Here is a 27,568-nt window from a genome sequence, read left to right as displayed (position 1 = left end):
CTGACTCTGTTGTTGTCCTTTTATAGCCGCAGTGAGAGAGGACTCTACCTTTACACTGCCGACTCCCTGTCTTCTGGAGCACTGGCAACCACTTTTCTGGACCTCTCCCCCTCTACACTCATCCCTTTCTACGACCCTGACACCAGTGTGGTCATCCTCACTGGAAAAGTAAGCAAATGAAATAACTGAATGTGCATCACTCAAAAAAAAAAATGAGAAGAACAGATATTTAAATAGCTCCCTTTTGAAACTCTACAAAGTCTTACTTTCAAGTTAGATTTGAACAAAGGTGTATAACAAAAAGATAATGAGATGTTCTTGTGTTTCATTTGTTTTTCAGGGTGATACCAGAGTCCACATCTTTGAGGTGGCCCCTGAAGATCCATACTTCATTGAGTGCAGCAGTTTTAATTCTCCTGAGCCACATAAGGTACTGAGCCGAACTCTCTCACTGTCATTCATTTCCTCGTTTACATTGGATAATTATTCTCTGTACATCTACTTACATAGAACAAGCCAGTGGTCCACAGAACTTTGTGCCTTAAAAACTGTGCTCTCTTTCTGTCTTTAATTCTGTCATTTGTTTGTTTGTTTGTTTGTTTGTTTGTTTGTTTGTTTGTTTGTTTGTTTGTCTGTCTGTTTGTTTGTTTTCTCTCAACTCTGACACTTCCTGGTTGTCTCCTGTCTGCAGGGCTTGGGTTTTCTTCCCAAGACAGAGTGCAATGTGCGGGATGTAGAGGTAGCTGTGGCCCTCATGCTTACCAAAACAACCATAATGCCGGTGGCCTTCAGAGTACCAAGAGTCAAGGTGAGCTGACTACACCACCTAGTGGACACAAAATAACACTGCATACCTGTTTTGATCAATTCCAATAAACAACTTCATTTGTCTCATCTTTGGTCTACAGAAAGAGTTTTTCCAGGATGACGTGTTCCCAAACACGGCAGTCTGCTGGGAACCGACTTTGACTGCGTCTGCTTGGCTGTCTGGCATCAACAGCCAAAACAAGAAGATGAGCCTCAAGCCCAAAGACATGACGCCAGGTACAGACACAGATAACAGTGCAGCCAACTACAAGTCAGTTATGGATAAATCCTGGAGTTTGTCTTAACTGATGTTGTTTATGTCTTGTATTTCAGTGAGTGAGGCGCCTAAAGAGGCACCAGTAAGGAAATACCTACCCTCATCTGTTTACCTGGAAGAGAAGACTGATGAGCAGAAAAAAGAGGAGGTGTGTTTTATCATCCAGGAAATCTCACCTGGACTATTTACAGATCTAAGGCACATGAATACTCCCATGTACGGCCAGTAGCTTCTATGTTTGAGTGATATGTAGTAACACTCAATTTGTGTGTGTGTAAACCAGCTCCTCAGTGCCATGGTGGCTAAGCTGGGAAACATGGACGACCCTCTGCCACAGGAGTCCTTCGAGGGGGTAGATGAGGACGAGTGGGTGAGTGAATATTTAGGATACTGTGTAAATTAAAATCTGCAGTATTCTTTTGTTTGACAACTGTTGAAGCTGATGTGAGGAGCTTTCAGTTTGTATCTATGTTGGTGCCCCCTGTGGGCAAGATGTAAATCTTATCACTGAACTAATCTTGTTAAGTACATATGTACATAGTATTTTCTGTCAAAAAATCTCATTCTCCTTTTTTTCTAACAGCCAAATGTGTCAATCATTGTGAATACTTGCTGTGTAAATGTAAAGAAAGGCTGTTTCTTGAGCATGCTGTTGATCGACTGTTCTGATACCTGCCCCTTGCAGCAGTTAAAACTTGCAATAAAGAAATTGTCAGTCTTGTTGCTGTTCGCTTTTGTAGGTTAAAAAGAGACATCACTGGCTATTTCAATATGTTTCATAACCACAATATAAACTCCTCACAGGGTCTTTAATGTCATTCTTTAAAAAAATTGTTAATTTAGTAAGACTTCACATTTTTAAGGATATACTTTAAGGTATCGATTCAACTTTTTTGGCTTTGTTTAGCTAAGTTCTTTAATGTTTGGGTTCAGTCAGGTTTTTTTCTTCTATCAAACTATAACTTCATTATGATGTAATGACTTCACATTATCAGAATATCCTCACAATAAGATTCAACTCAAAGCCTATGGTTACGTTTTCACTAACTGTGACTGTTATATCCCCCAGGATGACTAAAGAGGAAGCCATCTTGCCTCAGTTTAATCCTGGTGCCAAAAACGGAGAGGAAATGACAAATCAAGTGTCAGGTTTTTGTGCTGCGGTCTGTGTCAGCAAGGCAGCGCAGCTCACCACTCACTCAAAGAATATTGTACAATGTGATCATTTAAACAACTCCTGGGAAAAAAATCTCAAATACTGGAACACCTAATGATATCATATGTATCACTTTATCTGTTAGGGTTTGAAAAATCGAATGTCATGTTGTCTAAGTGGTGTTCATGGTATTGGACTGCATGGAATTTGATATTTGATTATTTTCAGCTGTAATTTGTGGTATTATGAGGAATCATTGTGGGATACAGCCAACATTGTAGATTGCGAAAATTGGTGCAGACTGTTACTGTTATTTACAAAATCCAACTGACAGGATCATGCAACAATCAATTTAGATACTATTTATACAATCATATATTCCAGGTATCACCTTTCTGAGCTGGTGCAAGTTTAATTAAACAGCAGGCAATCATAGCAATAATACTTCTGGTTTATGTCACCTTAACAGTTATACTTCAAATACTTAATTAAATAACTGGATTTTAGCTTCTCTGTACATATGTGGTTTAAGTGTGATAATACACTCTAAAGTGTCCCGATATAAAAGAATAATGGCTTCCTCATATCTCAGTCTGTTATTTCTGATCTCAAGATACTATGTTGTGTATTATTACAAAGTTGTTATCTGTGTACACACTTACCTCCACAGTTGACCACTGCTTGCTTTTTTCCATTTGTCAGCCGTATGAGCACTCTCAGTCACTATGTGTCTTTAAAAGATGGTGAACAAACTGTTAATACTCTCACTGAACATCATGCATCTGATAAGAAATTAAGTCTTCCTGTTTGGTCAGGTATTCACACAAAAACACACATAAGCCTTCAGCAGCAAAAACCGCACTGAGGATACAACAGGGTCACCAGTGTTCATGTTTTTAAATGAACTGGAATTTCTTATTAAAAAAGTAATCCGTTTTCTTTTCATTGTTCACCACTGCTGAAATAAATTACAACCTAACATGATATTGCGCTACTGTATTTGTACAAGTTGGATTGATGAATGTTGTATGATCCAGTAGTCTTATAATAGTCTTATGATTAAGGGTTAATGAATTGTCGCTGATGAAAGCCAAACCACCTTCTTAGTGGACTTTTTTTTTATTGGGGCCTTTATATATCAGAAATTATTGTTTCCTTTCTTTTCTTGTCGGCGGGGGCAGTTGTACTTTGGATCACGGTGGTTTTCAGACTGTTAGGGAACATTCTTCACTTGAATTAGCTATTTTGTTCTTATCTTATGTTAAGTGGTGGTAGGTAAGCATGGCTTCAAAAGAAAATAACAGAGTAGTATTAAGGTTTTTCATACAACAGCATTAAAAACCCTCAATGCTGCCATAACAGGGTTACAGCAGTCTCGCCAATAATCTAGGCTTGAAGTTAGTTTACAATCTCTGATGAACTGAGGTGAATCATTGATTCAGCCATGCATGGTCGTGCACATCAGGTTGTAAACAATAACCTGCAGGTGTCAATTTTTTGTGTTATATACTGAATGTGCTTATGATTCCTCAATGCTATTCCATTCTAATGTTTGAACCGGATTAGCTTGCCTTCCATTGTGTCAAAAAGACCTCCTTTTTATACAGTGAGTAAAACATTGTTTTTTGCTGTCTTACTTGAGTAACGGTTTGTGGATTTTTTTCAATATTGTCTTTCAATAAACACCTTTTGAAATCATTTACTTGTCCTTTTGTCATTAGGTCACCATAATAACCACTGCAAGTCAAAATCATTTATTGAAAGAGCCCATAGTCTAAGTTGGTTTCTAACTTTCCTTGTGTTATGGTCTCTTTGGAAAGTACAAAATGGTTATAGTTAATTTAAAGCTGCTGTTAATCATCTGTTCAGAGAGGGGGACTTCGAATGTCAACACTATCCCTCCCAAGCAGATTTCCTCTTAGCCCCCCAACACAGATTGGGGTGTGCAGTCATGACAGCGCCGGACTCATAACCAATCGGAGGATGTAGTAGGGGCCGCCCCTTAACCAATCAGAAATTGTAATGTAAGTTACACCTTAGTGTATGTGGGAGATTGATTGCAAGAGACTGGACAAGATTCACATTCACGCTTTTACTGTTTGTACTTAATTTGTTGACAGACCATGTCATTGCAATACAGAAAGAAAAAGACAGCACTGTAGAGCACAAAGAAAAAACAAAAAAATTTAAGTAGAAATGTGAACATAGGGGAAACTGTACTGTACATGCAGTGCTGGAGGATTTATAGTGCAGTGCAGTCTTCCTACACCTCCTGATGTTCCTGTCTGATGGGCCTTCGTTAGAAAAAGTCAAGATTCATCTGGGAGCAATTTACCAGCTCAGGAAAGATTTAGAAAAAACAGTCTAATGGAAATGAACAGAAATATGACTGACATATTCTGACAACATGTTTAACCATTTTGCATGTGAATACTTATGCGATGAACTAATGCCTAAATGTTGTGGAGGGTGAGACTATTTAACATAGACCCATTCTAATACATTTTGATCAACATGACATCAGCACTTGATAATGTAGGAAACAGCAGAGCAATTGTACATAATCATCACTGAGAAAAACTGTAATTTTAAAGATAAATCACAAAATCATAAAGTTGCATGAACTTATCTGTAAGTAAAGCCTGTTCAGCACTACTTAGATTAAGATATACTTTATTTGATCCCCCATTTGGGGAGATTGTTTTGTTACAGCAGCTTACAACACAAGACAGGGGAATACAACAATGTATTTACATAGAAAAAAATATAATAACAATAAAGATAGTAATGATAAAGGTAAAATAAAATAGAATATGGCAAATATTACAGATATATACACAATATGTACACTTCTATCTGATGAATAGATAGTGGTGTAAGTTATTGCACAGATCAAATTTCACCAGGTTATTAAGAAAACATACACAGTATGAGAAATATCAGTGCGATTCAGATGTGAGATTGACAGAATAGTTTGTCATTGTGAATCATAAACTGTGACCCGGGAAGACAGAGACACATTTCCAAGTCACACAGTAACTGCCATGTAGTGAAATGAAGATATATTCATAACAGAATATTCCTTCAAATATATTTACTGATCCAGTTGCTTGAAAATAAAGATGCAAATAATAAACATTTTTGGCTTTTACTGTCTTTCATAGTCCTAACAGCTCAGAAGTACGTTTTGCAGGCTTACTAAGGGGGAAAAAGTGCAGTATGGCCTCCTTTCCAGCAGATGTCAGTATCACAAATCTCACCGTCCACCTGGTTCATCTTGAATTTTAAACTCGCGATTCTTCCATGAACTTTGACCCGCAAGTAACCTTCAATTAGTTTACATGTGAGGAAAACATAAGGCTCACACTTTGCGACGGACTTGTTTATAGTTTTACACAATGGTAAGAATTTAATTTATAATGGACTGGTTTGTATTTCCAGATACAATACTGATAATTTGTGCTAGGTAGCATTAGCATGAGTACGTTAGCTACCTTTTTGATAACACCGTTACATAAGACAGCTGCCTCATCTTCATCAGGATCCTGTGAAATTAAGTGATTTACTAAATTTGTATTCGTGGTTTGATAGGTTTGTTATGTACATACGCTGTTATTGTGTTAAAAGCTGTTATAAATGTTCATTACATCCATACAGTAAGACAATCATTCCACCTCAGACTGATCATGGATTCTTAGATTTCACCTTTATTTTGCAATGTCACTCACCCAAACGTGGCCAAACAGCTACTCCTCAAATGACAGTTGTACGTGATTCAATTCATGCAATGCATTCTTCATGTTGCATCTCTTCTCTGCAGGCTAAATATCTTGCACAAATCATTGTGATGGGAGCACAGGTAGTGGGACGTGCCTTTGCTCGTGCTTTACAGCAAGAATATGCAGGTATGACTCGTCAGTTTCCAGTGTTATTGACAATTCCAGCTTAGATGGTAGCTAAAATAGCAATCAGGAGGCAAATATAAGAGTGGATTGCTGCAATGGCTGGGTGACATGTCTGAAGTCTTGATGATGCTATTGGCACAAAGGGTTTCTATCATGGTGTGATAAATGTATGCAACATCACAAGTTTCATGATCTAACTGAGACCAAACAGGGAATAATAATGTTTCAATTGTATGCAATCTACCAGAAATGAGATGAAATTATACTATCAGACAAGAGACATTTATAGAACATTGCTATTATGTGTGGTCCAGGTTTGTTTTCCATGTATTATGATAACTGATAGAGCAGTACCAAGTGAATGTAAAATAGTTTTTGCTTCCACATTAATCTTATTGTCTGAAGAAACTAAATTGTAGATATTTGTGTATGTGCGTGTGTGTTTGTTGCTTTCTCTAACAGCCAGTCAAGCGGCGGCGAAGGCCAGGAGCCGTGCAGGTCAGCAATCTGCTGCAGCCTCTAGCATCACTGGGATGAGCCTGCAAGAGGCGCAGCAAATCCTCAATGTCTCCACACTTAGTCCTGAAGAGATCCAGAAGGTACTAACATACTCTTATAGAGAGTGTTTTCATGGACAGAGTGTTTCAGCTGCAGAACTAAGAAGCCTTTTTGTTATGGGGCCATAGCAAACCTGTTTTAAATATCCAGGATGTTATATGCTGTCACTTACAGTGGGGCAAAAAAGTATTTAGTCAGCCACTGATTTTGCAAGTTCTCCCACTTAGAAAGATGAGAGAGGTCTGTAATTTTCATCAGAGGTACACTTCAACTATGAGAGACAAAATGCGGAAAAAAAATCCAGGAAATCACATTGTAGGATTTTTAAATAATTTATTTGTAAATTATGGTGGAAAATAAGTATTTGGTCACCCACAAACAAGCAAGATTTCTGGCTCTCACAGACCTGTAACTTCTTCTTTTTAAAAGCTCTTCTGTCCTTCACTCGTTACCTGTACTAATGGCACCTGTTTGAACTCGTTATCTGTATAAAAGACACCTGTCCAAAGCCTCAAATAGTCAGACTCAGGCTGGGAAGAGTGAATCTATAATAGGCAAGCAGGTTGGTGTGAATAAATCAACTTTGGGAGCAATTGTAAGAAAATGGAAGACATACAAGACCATTGATAATCTCCCTCGATCCGGGGCCCCACGCAAGATCTCATCCCGTGGGGTCTAAATGATCATGAGAACGGTGAGCAAAAATCCCAGAACTACATGGAGGGACCTGATGAATGACCTGTAGAGAGCTGGGACCAAGGTAACAAAGGCTACCATCAGTAACACACTACGCCGAGAGGGACTCAAATCCTGCAGCGCCAGGCGTGTCCCCCTGCTTAAGCCAGTACATGTCCAGGCCCGTCTGAAGTTTGCCAGAGAGCATATGGATGACCCAGAAGAGGATTGGGAGAATATCATGTGGTCAGATGAATCCAAAATAGAACTTTTTGGTAAAAACTCAACTCGTCGTGTTTGGAGGAAGAAGAATGCTGAGTTGCATCCCAAGAACACCATACCTACTGTGAAGCATGGGGGTGGAAACCTCATGCTTTGGGGCTGTTTTTCTGCAAAGGGGACAGGACGACTGATCCGTGTTAAGGGAAGAATGAACGGGCCATGTATCGTGAGATTTTAAGCCAAAACCTCCTTCCATCAGTGAGAGCTGGAACGTGAAAGATGGAACGTGAAAGATGGAACGTGGCTGGGTTTTCCAGCATGACAATGATCCCAAACACACCGCTTGGGCAACGAAGGAGTGGCTTCGTAAAAAGCATTTCAAGGTCCTGGAGTGGCCTAGCCAGTCTCCAGACCTCAACCCCATAGAAAATTTGTGGAGGGAGTTGAAAGTCCGTGTTGCTCAGCGACAGCCCCAAAACATCACTGCTCTAGAGGAGATCTGCATGGAGGAATGGGCCAAAATACCAGCTACAGTGTGTGCAAACCTGGTGAAGACTTACAGGAAACGTTTGACCTCTGTCATTGCCAACAAAGGTTATGTTACAAAGTATTGAGTTGAACTTTTGTTATTGACCAAATACTTATTTTCCACCATAATTTACAAATAAATTCTTTAAAAATCCTGCAATGTGATTTCCTGGATTTATTTTCCACATTTTGTCTCTCATAGTTGAAGTGTACCTCTGATGAAAATTACAGACCTCTCTCATCTTTCTAAGTGGGAGAACTTGCAAAATCAGTGGCTGACTAAATACTTTTTTTCCCCACTGTACATGTGCTACAGAAACCTATAATGTGCTGCTTTGTGTGCTGGAGTGGAGACCTTGACTTTGATTACTACTTTAAACTTCCCTTACTGTGAATGTCATTATTACCAACTGTGGCAAAGACAGACATATAATAAAGACTTGATACTTGAAACAAATGCTCTGCTGTAGTATTGATCATGAAACCTGTCAGTGTATCACTATGCTGCTGTTTATCACTAACATTGAAGTTTTTATCTCTTACAGAGCTATGAGCATCTTTTTAAAGTCAATGACAAGTCAGTGGGCGGTTCATTGTACCTGCAATCAAAAGTGAGTAATCTAAAATTTGGAGGACATTTGCAAGATGTTTCTCTTTGTTGTTCTTTTAGCTGCATGTAATACAGTTACACTGGTTTTATAAGGATTAGAGAGGACATTTTTTACAGAGTGAACAGTTGGGGGAACTTTATACTCATCTTTTAGCAGAAAAGCTACTATCATTTTATTGGCCAGTATTACAAGAATAGATTTAAGTTTGTGGGGAAAAATCTGAATAATATATCAATTGAATACACTCTCATTTTAGGGTATGAATACGTTATTTTGTTTCTCAATTGTCAAAGTAAGGCTGTACTATGTCAATCTAAATTTAAGTTTCAGCAAGTTAGAAGACACAAACTGTACATCCCAAGACTGTGCCATTAACTGTTTTGTAACATCTCTGAGGAATTTGAAGTCTTCTAGTGTAATGTTTTATGTTTGAATGTTTTGTAGCATAGTATAAGATCATGATAAGTTCCTGGTATTGGAGCATGTGCAACTTGGAAAAATGATACACATCCATGCTTTTAGTCACTCTGTGTTCTTGTTGTGCTCATTTCATCAGAATCAGCTTTATCAGCTTTATTCGCCAAGTATGCTTGAACACACAAGGAATTTGACTTTGGTAAACTGTGCTCTCTTTGTACAAGGCATAAGAATAGGAATAAGAATAAGAACTACAATAAAAAATAAAATGAAAATATAATAACAATAACCTTAGCTATAAATTCATGCAAACAATGAACTGTTGTCTTTGTATCTGTGTTAAATATCAAATAATAATCATGTGATTCTCTGTGTGTCTGGGAGGAATTGACTCCGTGATCTGGATTCAGTTTGAAATCTGTTACCAATTTCATCCATCATCCTTTCACCTCTGAATAACCTCAGTGTGATGAATTATCAAGTGTCTTCCTTTCCTCTCAGCCATCATTAATGTTATTCAATTATTTTCTTTTTGTTTGTGATGCAGGTTGTGAGGGCTAAAGAACGTCTAGACGAGGAACTAAGTATCCAGTCACAAGATACGCAGCCATCAGAGAAAAACACAGAAACATGAAAACAATGCCAACCCCTTCTTTTCCTCTCCCCATCCTTTGTAAATTATAACCCAATAAAAGCCTTTTCTCTATCCTAGAGTTTGATATTTTTTGGACAATGGGTCCAAATGTAAGAGGAATAAGCAGTAGTATAAAACTGTGGCTTTATTGTATGTTTTCCAGATAATACCGAGTCTGATGTTATATGATATTTGTAATTAAGGTAAGTTTTCAGCTCCTGTAGAACAGCAGACACTCAATACACCATTTGGAGCTGAAGCTTGTAGACTATTAATCAGAGTTGTATGATTTTTTTGTTTTGTGTTGTTTTGAAAGTTAAATTCTGGGCTTTTGTGCCTTTATTGAGAGGTAGGACAGTGCACAGAAATGCGGAAAGGGTCTGCAAGTAGAAATCAAACCCAGGCCCTTCCTCTTTGGGGATTACAGACTGCGTACATGGGGCGTGCAACAAGCAAAACCTATGTCCAGATATGATTTTTTTATTCAGGTGTAGCTGTTTGTCACCAACAGAGCAAGCTGTTATATGGCTATGTATTTGTTCATTTCCATAAGTTGTAACAGCATTTTTAGAGTGAGACAAAAATGAAAACACAAGATTTATCAAATACAACTTTATTAAACATTTTCTTTTCATTGACATTATCATCAATATCGTAATAAAATTCCTCTAAAACAGGAGAACACCGCTATGTTGTACCAATTGGAGACTTTTACAACTCTAAAATTCTGCATGTTCAACCACAGAACATGATGCCAGGAAAAATATATTTTCTTATAATCCTTTTTTCATATAGTGTATAACTTCTATATCTTACCCTATAATAAAAAGGCACTTGGAAAAATTAAAATACTGACAATATCTCACAAATGTGCAAAAACAACTTGGAACAGGCCTTGTATGGCCTTAGTCTTATCATTAACCCTTTGTGCAACACTGTGGCACTTCAGTCAATGGCACCCCTTTACATTGACACTGAACTAGCTAGCTAACACGAATTCTGTGCCCAGGATTTCAATTCCACTTTTCATAGCTTTAGGTGAGTGTTGTTTTAAAATCTCCAGGATCAAGTACCGTTTCATAAGATTAAAAATATAAGACTTTAAATTCAGCAATTTTAGCATCTGAGAATGATTTATACAATTATTCTTGGTTCCCGAAACAAGTGATGTATAATCACATATGCAGAGAAAGGATGTGGCAACATCCCAATATCTGCACACGCTATGAGGGGAACAAAAGTGCGTTTTTTTTTTTTACAGACTGAGCTCAAAGGGTTAATGGATCATACAGCTTATTTAATATGGAAAAGTTGTGGACCCTGACAGGATCCGTGTCATATTTTTCAGCTTTCTGCTGTTGTGCTGAGTTTTGTCCCCTGTTCAACCTGCAGAGGAGAGACGTACAGACAGGGAGGGGGAGGAGGAGAGCCGCTGCATCTGTGGGTTTCACTGTTGCCACGGAAACCATGTCTAGCCTACTTAACACCTGTTTCTAATGACATCACAGGCCAGGATGGTCCACTCAGAGCAGGAGATTCTCTTCAATACCCAGCCTGAACCCAGAGAAAGGGACAGTTGTGTGTGTGTGTGTGTGTGTGTGTGTGTGTGTGTGTGTGTGTGTGTGTGTGTGTGTGTGTGTGTGTGTGTGTGTGTGTGTGTGTGTGTGTGTTGAGGGGGGAGGGAGTGTTTCAGATACTAATGACTAAGAATTACTGAGGCAGAAACATACATATGAAGTTCATTCTGCATTGCATCCTATGACACAGAGCTCCTCCTCAGACATGGGAGGGTTGTTTGTGTTTACTGTGGTGCAGCTTGTTAGTTTGCCTGTTTGCTGAATCTCTGGAAAAATGCTTTGTGGCCGGAAGGAGGGGGAGTTGAGCCTTTTGGGTTTAATCTATAAAAAAGAAAAAAAAAAGAAAAACAGAGGGCAGACAGAGTTCAGTGGCCTAGTTTTCTTCAGGCTGGTATGCCTGTGACTGGCTGCCACATTGGGCGCAGCAGAGCCAGTGACTTCAGAGCTGAAAGACCAATTGGCGGGTAGGTGGCCAGATGGAAGGCGGCCGCACAGCGCAGCTCTCTTCTGCCTCTTTTCCTATGCTGGCACACAGCCTCTCCTCTCATCTCTGCATATCCCCCTATCCATTCATTAACTCATCCAGGCAATCCTTTTTCTTCTTGCTATCACTCTCTCCCAATGCTCCCTGCCAATTCACAATCCAATGATATTTCCTCGTGGTTTTTCTTTACTTGACTGTTGGAAAGAGTCAGAACAAAGATAAAGAGAAACCTCATATAGCCTGAGACACTTTTTAGGTGAGGACACTTATCAGACATGTTTCTTATTCATCCTCTATGCACGAGTGTGAATGTCATGTAGGAATGTAATGTCATTTGGTCGACTGAATCATCCTGTCATTAATTTATCTACAGAGCAGTGGTTTCCAACTTTTGTCATATTGTTGTGAGCAATTAAACCAAACTTAATTTATTCTTCATCAAATCATTTCTTATCAAATCATTTTGGGTGTTTTTCTGGCTTGAATGGAAAAAAAATCCAGTTTTACAAGCAACAAGACTGAAAGTTACCAAGAGCTTAGACAATGCTAGAAACGCTGTGAAGCAGTAATAGAAACAGAATACTACCAGGATTGAAAGAAAATGTTAATAGCCGATGGTTGGAAGGTAATATTTACTTGGATGAATATTTTAATGGCGAGGTTGTCTCTGCTTACTATTGATTATTGACGGGGGTGTTAATAGTTTAGCTGTTATTTGGTTGTATAAAAAGTGTTGGATATTTTTCACCTGATAATGCTGCCAGATGAAAAGTTAAGTGGGGCACTAAAGTTGTACCTGAGCATTGGTGTCTGTAAAAGTTGATGAAAAATTTGCACAGATATATAAATGGTCAACTTGTGGTGCAGCTGTCGATATATACAGAATAAAATAGTCATTTGGATTTATCCGCTGGACACATTGATGTACAAAACGTCATGGCAATTTAATTGAGCACCATGACATTGCCATTGCCATCTATTGAGCTAGGATTGTGCAGAGCTTAGAGGTAAAAACTGTAAAGTGGCCCAGGTATCTTAAAAGATTACCTTATCTGAAAAAAATATTTTAATCTGTTATTATAAAAATGATTTGGGTAGAAATGTTTTCTTGTTGTCCATGTGCAAGGCTAGGCTTATATTCATAAATATAATGGACTTTAAAAAAAAACAATATTCACTAATTCAATTATAAAATGAAAATGTAATTCATTACATTCTAGTACTAAAGATATTAAAGCCATCAAAACTGTATGACCTACAAAGGTGCTATATAAATAAACTTTATTATTATTATTATCATTAAAGACCTGTTTTTAATTCTAAGTTTATATGTACCCCTTTTATTGTTACTTTATTTTGTTTGTGTTCATAATTTATATTATCCATAAATGATTGTTAAATAAAGTTCTGGGTAAAGTAACAAGCAGACCTGAATATGTGTGAGACAGATATCCAGCGTCCTGAAGAGTCTGACAGGAAGGGAGAATGAAATTTAACTCCTGTTATTTTAGTTCTCCTAATTCCTTGATCATCCACACCTGTACTAATCACACACCTGCCCTTGATTAGGTAGTTAGTCAACCCTGGTTATGGTTCAACTCTTTTTTCGTTTTTTCTGTTTCCCTTCTAGATAGTCAGTGTTGATTCGATTTGCTGCATCACTTGCCGCTTTTTCCCTGTCCTATTTTGTGGGGGAGAATTTTTCCTATTCTCTGAATGGATTTGCTCTTGCAGACTAAACTTTCAAATTGCATATTAGATTCTGCCTCAGTAACATAACACTTTTCCTCTTTCTAATATTGTGGTAATCTGCGTGTATCTCAACAAAATAATCCCAGATCCCCCAAATTGGAAACCACTGCCCTACGAAGCTGACCAAATCTCTGCCATGTTATCTCCTCCTCATCCCCCCTTATAAAGACTCATCCTCAACAGCAGAAAGCTGAGTGCAGAGCAGCCGTCTCAGAACACAAGAAGCAACTTCAACATCAGAAAAAATGTCTCGTCTGAACAACAGCATCAACAACAAATAAGAAGACAATATAAACAGCAATAACTGATTATTCCTAAGACTGGAGCATGGAAAAGTAGGACCCACAAAATAAGCAGATGGGTAGAGGAGAGATAGAGGGAATAGAAGAGAAAGGCGTGTAGTGTGTGTGACAGTCTCTTGAGGGAATGTTCCTTGTGTTGATAACCCTCTCTTGCACCCTGACCTCTCCTCTGTGCAGTCAACATCATGCATGCATTAGCGTTGAGCAACACAAGCTTAGAGGGACCCTGCAGCAAATTGCAGAAAAATGAAATAAGAGCAAAATACTTACGAAGGATCATTGAGTTGGCAGTAATGTTGCGTAGAACATGTAAGAAATAAAGTGTGTGGCAAGTGCATCTTGACTGCTTTATCGAACCTTGTTTTCCCAGGTGTCAAATGAGTCTTTTTTTTTTTGCCCCTTTGGACAGAGTAACATGAGGCAGTTTGGAATAGTGTGGCTTCCTAGTCAGTCCAGCTGTAAGCGGCAAAGAGTGCATCACACCACCCCCCTCTTTGCCACAACACATTCATCCCTCTTTTCCCTCTCAAAGTATTTTCTGCACTGCATTAGACTTGTTGAACTTGGGGAAAAACTTCAACCCACATGGCTAAGTTGGGCTTCAACTGGATGACCACCTGGTTTTCACAGCTGACTTTGGGTCAGGTCACTTTTTTAAACACAAGACACTAGTGTTTATCACCACAGTGGCCCTTTCATGCACAAACTGGTTGTATTGATTCAGTTACGGGAAAGCAGTTGGACAATCCAAGAGTAAAACAGTGTGAGTTCTGTATATGGTAAGCAGGATGATGTGTATCGTGTTGTACCAGAGGGGGGAGCTATGTGCACCCTTGCCTTAAAATTCACCTAAGTTAAAGGAGAGAGGATTTGTCATTGCCAGGTGATGTAACACCATTTGTCTGTGTGAAGTCCTCAGTTTGCTCTGTGCCCCCAAAAAAGCCCCTAGCACACATTCTTGTTGGTCACCCTCCCCAAACTGGGGACAGATTGTCATAAGTGCTCCCTGCCAGTTTATGTTACACTGGAGGAGCTGAGAGGTTAGCAGCAGGTTTGAGGTTTCATTACTATAACCAGTTGACACTTAAGAGTGTTCTGTTTACTGAACTGTCTCAGAGCTGAGAAGCTAAGACAGTTGGAGTTCACTTGCTTTGGTATGGCAAGCCTGTCTGAATCATATTAATCACAGCGGCCTGTGAAAAATAGGTCATAGTTTTAAAAATCAACCATGGAGAATCTTCCTATTACGTGCACGTTAGCCTAGCGGTGAGAGCGTCATTTAGTTTCATGGTGTGTCTATCTCACTACTAAGCTAGAGGCACACTGTCATTGAAGTACAGGTAGCATATAAATACTATATCATTGAAGACTTTTGTGAGAACACAGAGCACTAAGACCTTCATGGTCCTTGTCCACAGAACCAGCAAAAAGGAATGAGTGAAGTACAAAACATGAGAGCAAAGAGGAGCCTAATGTCAGGCCTTGTGATAGAAATACAGGACCATATAAGGTCTTGAACAGAGTTCTTGGGCCCCGAGTTTTGTTTCCCATCAAACAAGAGGCTTGCGTTGTATACTTAGTTCTTGTGAGGTGTAATGTTAGCTATAATTTTGCTGATTAAGATTGTTTCTCTATAGATTTCCACTTTTCCAACCACTCTCTGAAATGCGTTGCCTGGATTTGATTGTGCGAGCCGATCCTCATCACCTTTAACCATCTATATCCCCTCTATGGCATTTATCCTGTCATCCCAACCCCCTGAGCTCTTCTGGAATGTGTCTGTATGTGTGTCTGTTCATGTGTGAACATGTGTGCGGGTGTGTGTGTGTATCAGTTGACCACAGCTGGCTTAAGCACCACGGTGCCTGGAGGGATGACCACCCAGGACAGAGGATCATGAGACCCTCCTGTGGAGAGGTTAAGGACCCCACCAGTCACCTCGTTCTTGGCCTCATCCCCTCGGCCCTTCTTTCCATGGTGGCTGTGGACCCTTCGCTCAGATGAGGCCCCCATCATGGGAACCATGGACAGGCCGAGGGCCGAGGAGGGGAATGCTGGGGAGAGCAAAGGGGACTTGGCTAGGCCCAGTGGAGATCCGTTGAAGGACAGGATGGACGTGCCCCCCAGGCTGCCTGGAGGTGAGCTGGGACAACCCAGTGTGCTGAGGTCCAGGGGACGAGGACTGAGGGGAGACATAGCCAGACCACCAGCAAGACCTTGCAGAGCATGGCCTCCCAGGAGAGCAGCCGCTGCCCCTGGGATGATAATGTGGGCTGCACTGACATAGGACAGCTCTGAATCCTTTCCCACCTCACTGGCTAGCCCTCCACTCTGACTACCTCTAAGCAGAGAGCCGACCCCACCTGGGGAGCCCTGCTCTTGGGCCACAAAGTGCCCATGGGCCTTGATGTGCTTGCGGAGAGAGCTGGGGTCTGTGTAGCGCTTCAGGCAGCCCACCATCTTGCAGTAGTAGGGCTTGTCCACATAGTGTGTGCGTGTATGCTTGAAGCGGTCGCTGGAGTTGGAGTACCGCTTGTTGCATCCCTCGTATGGACAAATGTAGGGCTTTTCACCTGCAGAGAGAAGGAATGATCAAAGAGTTGAGATTTTCTTTGCATTGGAAAATGTACTTTCTAAAATGAATACATACTCTGGCTTTAGAGTTGACCTGCAAGACATGCATTTCTTGTTATTTCAAGGCTTTGTGATTCTTAATTTCACAGCCACTGACCTGTGTGAGATCTGTTGTGTATCTTGAGGTTCTCTAGGCGTGAGAAGCTTTTGTTACAGGTGGGACAGCGATGGGGCTTCTCATTAGTGTGGGTGCGAATGTGGATGAGCATCTTGTACCTGCAGTCCCGACAATTGAAAATAAAAGGTTAATACAGCAGAGTCCTCTTTAATGCTTCCCTTACATGTACCCTTCATAAAGTGCCTGAGGGTATGATTTTCTCACCTAGCATTGAAACCCCTCCCTTTGCGGGCACAGCCCTCCCAATGACAGCAGTACCCAGAATCCTTTTCAGGTTTCACATGAAAGTCATTGACATGATCCACCAGGTCTTGCAGGGAGTCAAAGAGCAGATGGCACTGAAGGAGGGAAAACATTAAGTATTTTGATTGTAATGTTGTGATGATAGGAGGATCTTTAACAAGGTTTTATATTTTCTGGGTCTTACCTTTTTCCAGTGGCAGGCCAGTTGTTCGTCTGCTGAGAGGTCAGGAGAGGCTCTCTTGTCGCTTGTCTGGCCAATGAACATGGATGACGGCAAGTGAAGTCCTGCACCAGCTCCGATTGGCACGAAAAACTGAAAGGCCTGTGAGATTTGAGAATTCTGATCAACAAAAAAAGACAAACAGAAAGTAGAGCCACAGGGTTACCCATCCAATGCACATAAATACATGAATAAGATTTGCTTTGATTCATGTTTGCTGTCATGTTCTGCATGGAAATACAGATTAGCGTGCTGAAGATAATGTGCCTGGTCCGAGGAAAACAAAGAGGAAACATGAAAATACAACTGTAGATGAATTCCAGTCAATTTACAGGTAATATCTGCCCGTTGTGGATATGGGGCTCCACACCTCACTCTTACATACTCACAATTGTCACTATTTACTCAATCACATTCATTTACTTAATCATATTATATCATATTAATTTTACTCATATAGCCAAATATACTAATCATCACGAGTGTTTAGATACAAATATAGTGTGTACTGAAACCATGCAGCTTGGCACCACGGAGAACTGAGACCTGTACAGTATTGAGGCCTCTGTCACCCTGAACATCTGAGAGAGTGGAAAAGTACTGAGAACCAAAGAACGCCATGACTGCATGTCTGATAGCGGAAAACCATAACAACAAGAAGGACCTGAAGGTCGTAGTCACAACGACATATCAAAAGTAAGACGTAATGTAGCCAAAAACAGGAACCAGGGCCTTGGGAGAATTCCATGCATCAGCAGACATAGGTTCAGTATCCCAGGAATTAAGGGGGGCAGGTGGCAGACCACACGTAGCTGATGTGCATTGGTGAATGATGAGAGAACGTTATCCTTGAGGGTAGACAGGAATGTGTGTGCGCTAACTTTCACGTTTCAGGACAACTTCTCAGGCCTTGAGGAGTATGATGGGAGTCAGAACGAGGAGGACGTGGACGCGCCTCGGGCCAATGAGGGGGAGGCAACGCCCTCAAATTATGCACAATTCAAATTCATCCTATGTGTTAATAAATACTGGGTCAGGGAAAAAGTAGTCAGTTCAGACTTCGCGAACTGAACAGCACTGTTGTTGATCAGGGACACGATAGTCAGACCCAGAGCTCTGTACACTTTGCAATTTCTACTGGTGTTTAGAATAAAGCTGATTTTTGAAACTTCAATACCTCCTCCTATTTTCTTCATCAAACGAACACGCGAGGACCAGGCATTCAGAGAGGTCCTCCAACACCGTGAAGCATGAATAATTGACACACAAGTCTTCCTTTTTGTCAATGGAGTGCAGAACTGCTGATCTCATCTTTCTTTCAAAATTCCACTTCTATTTCTTTTATCTCTCGTAGCCCCCTGCTGAGTGCTAGAAACCTCCCTACATCCCTGAGCTCGGCGTGAGAGCTGTAAGAGTCACTAAACTGCTGCTGGGGCTCAAAGAGGTAATACAACGGCTCACACACACTCTCAAACACACACATTGTAATGGAGCTCATGCAGAAAACAGAAAGGAGTTATGATAAAAAGCAGAATTTAGAACCATTGAGATGTAAGTCTAAGCTGCCTTGCCGGAGTATGGAGGCACAGAGATAGAAAGTAAGGGTGTAAATGGATCACAAAATTGTGACTGTCTCCTCATCTTCAGCTATGTCAGAAATGTGTATCTGACAAATTTCATAAAATGAGACCAATCCCCTGCGCTTGGCTCTGCCTCTACATGCAAAACTATGTAAGCGGCTTTGTGAGATGCTGTAGGCGAGTGAACATGTGAGTGTGAATGTGTGCAGCTGTTCTTCTATAAGAAGTGCTTACTTTTTTGTGTGCATCCACAGTGTATGACAGTGTACCATAACAGGGTCAGCAGCTATCTAGGACTTTGTTAGGGTGTGGGGGGGGGGGCTAAATGGTCCCAGCCAGCATCTCTTTATTCAATTGGGATGGAATTGAATTAGACGGCGTGAGGTCTGCATGGCTGTACCTTGACTTAAATCCGATTACATATGTGCCAAACACTCACACACACGCACACTTGCAGGCACACACGCCATGCCAGTGAGGCCATTGAGTGCAGACAGAGGCACTTGTTGGGGACACAAGAGGTGTTTGATAAGAGTCCCCCCCCCTCTCTCACACACACACACACACACACACACACACACACACACACGCACACACACACACACACACACACACACACACACACACACACACACACACACACACACACACACACACACACACACGCACACACACACACACACACACAGGCCTCTCACCCTGTGCATAGTCTGATTCCCTTATGGAGAATTTGACACAACCCTATGTTGTTCCTGATTTGCTGACCCCAGCAGGCTGAGTCACTCTCTGCTGAGGACAGGGGAGGGTTGGCCAGTTAGAGAGACTGCTATTCTTTCAATGTTTCATGGATGGTGATTGAGAAAGTATGAAAAAGAAAAAAGGCTGGTAATCATGGGCAACATGAGATCTGGTAAAGCTGAAGTAGAACACCTGATGTGGAGTGACGGTTTGTGCAGGTGTGTTTGAGTGTGTGTTTGAACCCAGTCCCACTCACCCCTGAGGGGATGTAGTTGCCGTTCGTCATTTCTGGAGAGCTAGGCGTGTGCCGAGACGAGGGAGACATACTCAGGTCCACTGCAGGGGGAGTTGGGGTGTCTGTTCGATCATGTGGGACCACCTGCACACCTGAGAAAACACAAACATACGAATCAACACGGTGACCCTGACCCTGACATGGAGACACTGGTCTCACTGTGCCCCATTTTCTCATACATACTTGTTTTTTTTTAACGCCAGACGCAGGGCTATGTTGGTCAGTCAGTTAATCCACCGATTTAAATCCCTTAACAACTATTGAATAACCTGCAGAATATGTACAATCTTGCACTGTACACAGAGGATGATCCCTTGTGGCTTTATTTAGCCCAACTGGTAGATGGAATTTAAAAAAAAAAAGTGTAACTATTCTTGTCCTCCTGAAAAAATTAATCAAATAAACTTTTAGAATAATAAAAGTTTTCATCTAGGTATATTTCATCGGGTTACATTTAATTGCTTTTAATTATTTCATGTGTCATCAAGTACCTTCAATCCACAGTCTCAACTGTGCTATCGATTTAGTGCTTTTAGGCAAATGATAAGTACTTTTTAACACTGTACCTACTAAACATCAACATGTTGTATATTGGAATGCTACTACTATGCTGAAGTATAGCCTAACAGAGTCTTTGCTGCTGCTTCATTACCTACCTGTGTGTGGAGATGCTGGTGAGGCGGGCTCAATGACAGCAGTGCCATCATCTGCCATGCGGAGCTGGCGAGCTCGCTTGGGGTGCAGTGGAGAAAGCGGGGGCGAGCGTGCCCCCCTGTCCCGCCCATTAGCCCTTCGAGGGAGCTTCAGGTCCAGGGGTTCATCCAGGGACAGCATGACCGCGACCCGCTGACCTCCCACCTGCACAAACAGCCAAAGAGGGGCAGTGTTAAGATGAGAGGGGCCAAAGAAAAAAGCTTGGTTCTCTCTTAACAACACTTACAATGAGAAGCCACATTCTAAGGTTAAAAAGTGACAAACTGCAGAATTTTCACACCTGCAACATTTCCCATGTGAAAGTTGTTGAAAGTATCTCACATTCCACAACCCCACTGGGTGAGAAATACTCGGCCCAACAATGGAAAACTGTCCACAATCGTAAACTGAAACACTGAGTAAGCCAAAGAAAAATAAACACACACACACACACATACACACACACAGACACACACACACACACACACACACACACACACACACACACACACACACACACACACACACACACACACACACACACACACACACAGTTAAAAGATCTTTGTGACCCCCTCCTCTTTTTCCACACTGACCTTTGCTCACAGTCTCTTCCTGAGGAATGTCTACAATCCAATCCATATGGTCACCTTAACCACCAGCCCTGCTTCACCCCAACCCAAAGCCAGTCACTGATCCTTGCATCCCATCACATCACCTCCACCCCCATAGTCTGCACCTTGGGACCCCATGGACCTTCGAGACCCCACTGGCAGCCCCCCAGGCCTTCAGGACCAGCTGCAATGCTGCACACTCCTCCTCCCTTCTCTAAACACACTGACCTCTGGACTCCGCCTCAGGGCTGTGGGCAGGACACTACAGCTAGTTGTCATTTTCAGTTCCAGACTGAACTACCTAGAGGAGGGAAATAAGAATATTTGGTCCTGTATCTAAGTAGAGTTTTCAGGTTTCTGTACTCTTCTTGAGTATTTATTTTCTTTCATTCCCACACATTCTGTTCTTTGTGGTCCTTGCATTTGTACAGCTTGTTAATTTAGCTTTAATGCATTTGATGGAATTTATTGATCCTATTTTTGGACCAATGTGTGCCCCCTTCCAATCATGAAGAGGGGTTTCAAAGTAAATGGAGGAGACATTAACTTCTTTCTACATTGACCAAAGTCAATACTTTTAGTTTATAAGCCTGGTAGTAATACTCTGAGGTAGTTTGTTTTGCATTTGGTAGGAAAACCCTTTAGAGGACTAATTTTACTTCTATTTCGTGAGTTCATTTCAGAGCCTGTACTGTTTCACCTCAAACTATTGTACCCAAGGCTACTGCTTAACCCTACTCCAAAATGAAATCAGGGGTTAGAATAGCAAAAAAAAAACTGCAGTTCCTTAAGTGTCCACTGGAGGGTAGCTGCAAAAGCCAAGGAATCCCCATTAGATCCTATTGTAAATACCAGCTTCTACAGCAAATTTAAACATGGTTCATGGTTAAAAAATCTGTTTGGATTATACAAACATTAGAGGTTAAGGACATTATTATTGGATTACAAAATTATTTTACCCAGTTTACAAGGGGTGAACTTTTTTAAAACAAATTGGGTTGGATGTGAGGTGTTTGGATCACTCCATTACTAACAAACAGCATGATGGATATTGATAACTTTCTCGTGCTGGACTCCAGCAGCAACAGCTACTACTACTCGTCTCATCACTATCACCACTCCCTCTGTCTCTTGTTCTCCTCTATCCCTCTTTCCAGACCTAACTTGGTCGAGGCAGATGGTTGTCTAACATGAGTCTGATTCTGCTTGAGGTTTCTGCCTGTTAAAAGGAAGTTTTTCCTCGGGGTGAAAGTCTGACTGATTACCACCTCTTTGCCTGTTTCTGGGTTGATAAAAAATTGGGTTGAGTCAGCATTTCCAATATGGCACCCACCACTGAAACCAATGGGTGACGTCGCTAAGACTATGTTTGCGTTTTATACAGTCTATGGTTGAACTATGCAAAGTTTACGGCATATATCTATATAACAAATACCTTGATGAACCCTGTCAGGCACTATACATGTTAAATCATGTTAAAAGCATTAGCAACAACCATGAAATAATGTTAATGGTGAACAAAGCCCCTTTCAGAATTTTTTTTTTTTTTAATACACACATTCTCACAAGTCAGATTCTTTCAGTGAATATATGAATGAAGGTGGAGACTATTGTTCTTAATCCAGCAGGTACTGCTTCCCACATACAGGCGGTGCTAGTACTGTATTGCTGGTTTATTGCCAAGCTCTCCATTCAGCACAATGTGTTAGGGTTCACTGCTCCTTCTCACCAGTTACTCACACACATAAACACACACACATAAACACATACACACACACACACACACACACACACACACACACACACACACACACACACACACACACACACACACGCACGCACACACACACACACACACACACACACACATCAATACTTTAAGGACACACATGCAAAAGTAATAAATCAAACTGTAATTTCAACAACTTTACTCTTCCTCTCTCCCTCACACACATACAGACACACTCATAGGAGCCGTGGTGGGTAGTGAATGGTGGGCTTTGAGAGTAACTGGCCAGGGGCCACATGAGAAGCTCTTGTGTCTGGGAAGCACGGAGCAAAGAGGTCACCAGGTTCACCAGCCCTGCCAGAGAAGGCCACCAGCTCACACATACATACACACTGAGCCAGAGGGGGTGTACTGGGGGTGTAGAGACTCAATCAGCCATAGATAAGACGATGATACACACATGTACTGATGAGAGCAGAGGAACATAGTGTATAAACATGCACACAGAGCAGCATTATGGCATTATCAGTGAGATCTTTCTGTCTTGATGCATATATACACTGATGCTCCTCACATGCACAGAAAGACACATTGTGGGACAAATAACCACCGTTTTTTTTTATCTGATTAAAGACTAAACTGAAAGGCACATGACACACCAGTCCCTCTTGATGGGTAGTATAGAATGGCTTAACACTGAAATGTCAGCAGTAATAAATACAAAGAGCAGGAAAACCCCACAGATGTATCTTCTTCGAAAGACATTTCAACAAATTGCAGTAACTCACTTATAAAAGTAACTACATCCCCATTAAAGGTTTCAAATTACATTAATACCATGCTAAGAAAGGATCTTTCGGGGCTCGGTATCATATGGAGGAGTGATAAAGCAACCAATTACTAATCATTGCAAACATTACATGAGGCATTAGACAAAAGCAAAACCTCTGCTTTAAATTTAATGTCCTTAAGTATTTTTAAGTGCTCATAAAAAGAGTGCACCAAGTTAATCTGTTTTAACTACTCATTGATTTTTATATTTATAACTAAATACATGTATAGGTGGTTGAATGCATGTGAGTAGGTGTTGAATGGTATGCTTTAGAAGACAGCATTTAATGCAAACAAAGTGCTATTACAACAAAGGCAATTTATCCTACTACACATAAGCTGTGTCTCAATTCAGAGGAAGGATCCTTTGAAGGATCCAGCCTTCATAGCCTGGTTGACCATTCAGGCTCAATTAAAATAAGATGGTCTGGTCAACAGAGAATTCCCTGTTTGTGTCACTAGCTGTTACTGCCCCTTACCCTTGCATAAAATTACATTTTGCATCTTTCTACTCCTTGTGTTCGAACTGAAACGGGAAAAAAAGCATTCAGTTTATCTGCCCCCTCTGCTTGGAATGCCCTCCAATCTGAACTGAAACTGTCAGCATTTGTTTCATTAGAAGCTTTCCACTCTATCTTAAGAAAACGACCAAGGAAATCCTTCGAGCAGTGCCTGTGTTCTTAAATTGTTACTGTAGAATAACTTCTGCACTTTATTTTGTCAAATTGCTTGTATTTTATATTTTAATGTTTGTTGTCGTTATCTGTCTGTTTTGTTTACTATGACGTATGTTGTTGCCTCTCTTGGCCAGGTCACCCTTGTGAAAGAGGTCTCAATCTCAATTGGTCTTTTATCTGGTTAAATAAAGGTTAAAAAAAAAAAAAAATCACAAAGTCAACCCCTGTTGCCTAGTAACAGGTAGCTAAATGGCTAACTAGCTAACACAGAAAGCATATTGTAACTTAACCTAGAGAACTATCATTTTAAAGATTTTTTAATGTTCCAATGAGTCTTCTTTTAACATTTGTATTGCTCACTATTTATTTGAGTTGAAACTAGCACTGTTGCAGTACACCAGTATTGACAATAACCTAACCTTTTATATATACATATATATATATTTATATATATATATATATATATATATATATATATATATATAAAATGCATGTTTCTTGAGACGTCAGTCATCAGCCTTATCGCTTCGGTGCAATGCCTCAGCTCCATTTAGTTCACTGTGTCAGCACCAAGCGGCAACCTCCGGTCTAAAAATATGAGTCTAGTTCGGAAGTGCTAAAAACTGCAGTTCATTCAGGATCTGCTTGAGGCTGGCTCCAGAAGTACCAGAAACCACATACACAGCAATTCAAAAAAGCCGATCTTTACAGCAGAAATAAACATGTTTACAGCCTGGTTCAAAAGACAAGTGTAGTCTGAATATTCTCGATTGGCACACACTGTACGGGGGGTGAGTTTTTTGAGATTACGAGTTCTCCAATGTGAGGCACAGCTGACTTGATCGACAGGCAGGGACACTGTAGCTGTTGGCTAGGAGGCTCAAAGCCCGCCTCTTTACATCACAACAGCAGTAATATGGCTCCCGCCGACGATTGGCCTCAAAACAGCGCTTCAGAAACAGATGGGTGACGTCATGGATGCTACGTCAATATTTTATACAGTCTATGGTCAGCACCTATAAAGGCATATTATGGCTTCACGTCTCACAGATGGAGCAGCATCAGTCTGCAGTGTCCATATCAATATACTGTTAATGATCCTACATTATAGCACAATCGACATCAATGGTAAATCCCTCTTTTCTTACACAGGGGAGTTGCTTTTATACTTTCTTATATGTGCCTCCAATTTCATTGAGTTTGCTAAATGTATCAACTTACACCAATGTAAACAGCTAAAAAACATATAACCACATCAATACTTTGACACATAATACATTGAATATTTTCCACCAGTTTAACCTGGGTTAGCTGTGTAAAAATAAAGGAGGAGTTTTATTGTTATTTGCTTAGATGGTCTTTTTGGCCATAGAGTGTGTTATGTGGGCACACACAGCCATTAGCTGTTAAAATAAACATGTTCAGAACGGTAGGAATGGAAGTGATATGAGCTGCGGTTAATACCACGTCTTTTCTCCCTCCCTCTCTCTTGTTTTCCTCTGGACTAACTTGCTGTTACTCCTACCACACAGAGTGCCAAGAGTTTTGACTTTATTGTTTGGCTAAAATAGCAGAAAATCTCCTGTCATCCACTTTAACTGAGTAAAGCCCCTTTACCCCAAGGCACAGACCAGGAATCAGCTTAACCTTTTTTTTACAATCCTTCTCTCATCCATCCAAACAGAAACCTGGCCTTCCATCAGTGCTATAATCCCTGCTATAAAGCCCAAGGAACAGATATAGAACTTTTGGATCCATATATAACTCTGGAATATAAATCAATTTGGCACCTTAAATCACATGATCCTCCATCTCTCACAGTGAGAGATGCAGAGAGACACTAAAGGGGGTCTCCATGCACAAGAGCTCTTCTCAGAGAGCTCCTCCATGTGCAAATCATTACTTATCTCCATAATGGGCAGTTAAGCTCATCTTTTTCAATTTATTAAGCCTCTATAGCTAACTCCCTGCTCCAAACAACAGTTTGTCTCATGAAAAATGTCCTTTCACCCATATTATAAGGAGTACTGATGATATCATTCAGCTTGTTGCATGCTGGAAAAGGGGAAATGGCAATTTAAAAAAGCAGTTTCCTGCAATGAGGTACCATTTTACCAAGTACTCAATCTTAATTCTAATCTTTTATCCTTTAATTACAAACATGGCTGCACATATTTCAGTTGTCTTCAGTGCAGGGAACTTGTTGAAGTTACATGAAGTTACGTTATCATCTCCTTTAACATGGAGCAGAAACTCTCTGTGGTTAAGCTTTACCTGCAATCATTTAAAAAAAACGTTTTAATCCTTCCATTCAATTTTGAAGCATAAGTGGCAAAATACAGTCAATCACTTGTCCCAGCGAATGAAAGTATGTTCTTTTCGGGTTTGTTTAGGACACTGTCAGACAGACCAAGCGATTACTAAGATATAAAAATGGAATCTGATGTATGATGGGAATCACGTCACATTTTTACACATTTTTAGACAAGAAAAACAGTGAATGTAAAAAGTAATTGTTGGATGTTAACAATTATTTCAGCTCTTTAATATATTAAAACCTCTTCTGAAATACTTCACAAGGGATGCTGGTTTCACTCCCTTAATAGAGCAGGCATCCTATGTATAGATGCTGCAGTTCTCGTTGCACCGGTCATTTTTATTGGCAGACAATTTTGATGGTAAAAACTCCTCGGAGGATCATACTTTTCATGCATCACAGGAGCTTCTTGCCCTTGAATGCCACCGTTACTTCACCTGAGAGAGGGGTGAGCAAGGGAGCATGTCAATCTATAATCTGACTGCTAGATAATGCTAAATACTACCATCTCTACACATTGTACCTTTAAATACCACAAATTTACAAACTTTGTGTTAAGGTAGTGATGTTAATTTTGTGTTTCTGCTTTCCATATTGTGCCTATGGTGATCTATTTCTAACACGTACTTTTTCAGAAAACTGAATAAACCACCTTGATGAAGATGTCCGGTGAAGAAAGTGGGTTGTCTGTAAGAAGACTTTTATGTTCTAACTTTAATAGTGATTGAAAACGCGATAAAAAGGTTCTGCATTAAGGCTCGGACTTGTCTGCACTTCAGTGTGTATTCGCTTTCAAATAACTTTCTGCAAAGAAACAGAGATGATGGACAAAAATGTAATTCTCTTGAAACCATCCAAGACTTCTGAGATGCCCTGCAGGCCTTTAATATCTACACTACCCACTCCACCCGAGGCGACCTACACCGCACTAAAGTGTTTCCAGTGGAGTCGGCCAGTGTACCTCCTGCTGAATC

General features: G+C 40.6%; 2 protein-coding genes across 5 annotated transcripts in view; one reads left to right on the top strand and one right to left on the bottom strand.

The window, feature by feature from the left end:
* LOC117831964 (mitochondrial import inner membrane translocase subunit TIM16-like) overlaps positions 1 to 9,862 on the top strand; it is a 139,614-nt gene extending 129,752 nt beyond the window's left edge. Inside the window, exons 22-31 of one of the 3 annotated variants that reach the window (XM_034710877.1) lie at positions 27 to 168; positions 341 to 430; positions 692 to 808; positions 909 to 1,044; positions 1,141 to 1,232; positions 1,368 to 1,454; positions 6,061 to 6,145; positions 6,608 to 6,744; positions 8,674 to 8,739; positions 9,704 to 9,862. In XM_034710877.1, the coding sequence (XP_034566768.1) occupies positions 27 to 168; positions 341 to 430; positions 692 to 808; positions 909 to 1,044; positions 1,141 to 1,232; positions 1,368 to 1,454; positions 6,061 to 6,145; positions 6,608 to 6,744; positions 8,674 to 8,739; positions 9,704 to 9,790 (1,039 nt within the window). In that variant the 3' untranslated portion in view covers positions 9,791 to 9,862. Of the gene's footprint in view, positions 1 to 26; positions 169 to 340; positions 431 to 691; positions 809 to 908; positions 1,045 to 1,140; positions 1,233 to 1,367; positions 1,455 to 2,153; positions 3,939 to 5,513; positions 5,642 to 6,060; positions 6,146 to 6,607; positions 6,745 to 8,673; positions 8,740 to 9,703 lie in introns of those variants that run through there. The other 2 variants (XM_034710875.1, XM_034710876.1) reach the window with 2 other exon arrangements.
* A 525-nt stretch (positions 9,863 to 10,387) lies between these two features.
* Positions 10,388 to 27,568, bottom strand: part of glis2b (GLIS family zinc finger 2b) — a 32,508-nt gene continuing 15,327 nt past the window's right edge. The window contains exons 2-8 of one of the 2 annotated variants that reach the window (XM_034710883.1): positions 20,390 to 20,591; positions 19,695 to 19,825; positions 17,085 to 17,240; positions 16,862 to 16,995; positions 16,637 to 16,755; positions 13,281 to 16,478; positions 10,388 to 12,045 (exon numbers count right to left, since the gene is read on the bottom strand). In XM_034710883.1, coding sequence (XP_034566774.1) covers positions 15,736 to 16,478; positions 16,637 to 16,755; positions 16,862 to 16,995; positions 17,085 to 17,240; positions 19,695 to 19,825; positions 20,390 to 20,567 — 1,461 coding nt within the window. In that variant the 5' untranslated portion in view covers positions 20,568 to 20,591 and the 3' untranslated portion in view covers positions 10,388 to 12,045; positions 13,281 to 15,735. Of the gene's footprint in view, positions 16,479 to 16,636; positions 16,756 to 16,861; positions 16,996 to 17,084; positions 17,241 to 19,694; positions 19,826 to 20,389; positions 20,592 to 27,568 lie in introns of both variants that reach the window. The other variant, XM_034710885.1, reaches the window with a different exon arrangement.

Source organism: Notolabrus celidotus, chromosome 20 (genome assembly GCF_009762535.1).
Source record: "Notolabrus celidotus isolate fNotCel1 chromosome 20, fNotCel1.pri, whole genome shotgun sequence".
NCBI lineage: Eukaryota > Metazoa > Chordata > Actinopteri > Labriformes > Labridae > Notolabrus > Notolabrus celidotus.
Note: the sequence above shows the minus strand (reverse complement) of the source record. Positions and strands in the feature narration are given on the sequence as shown.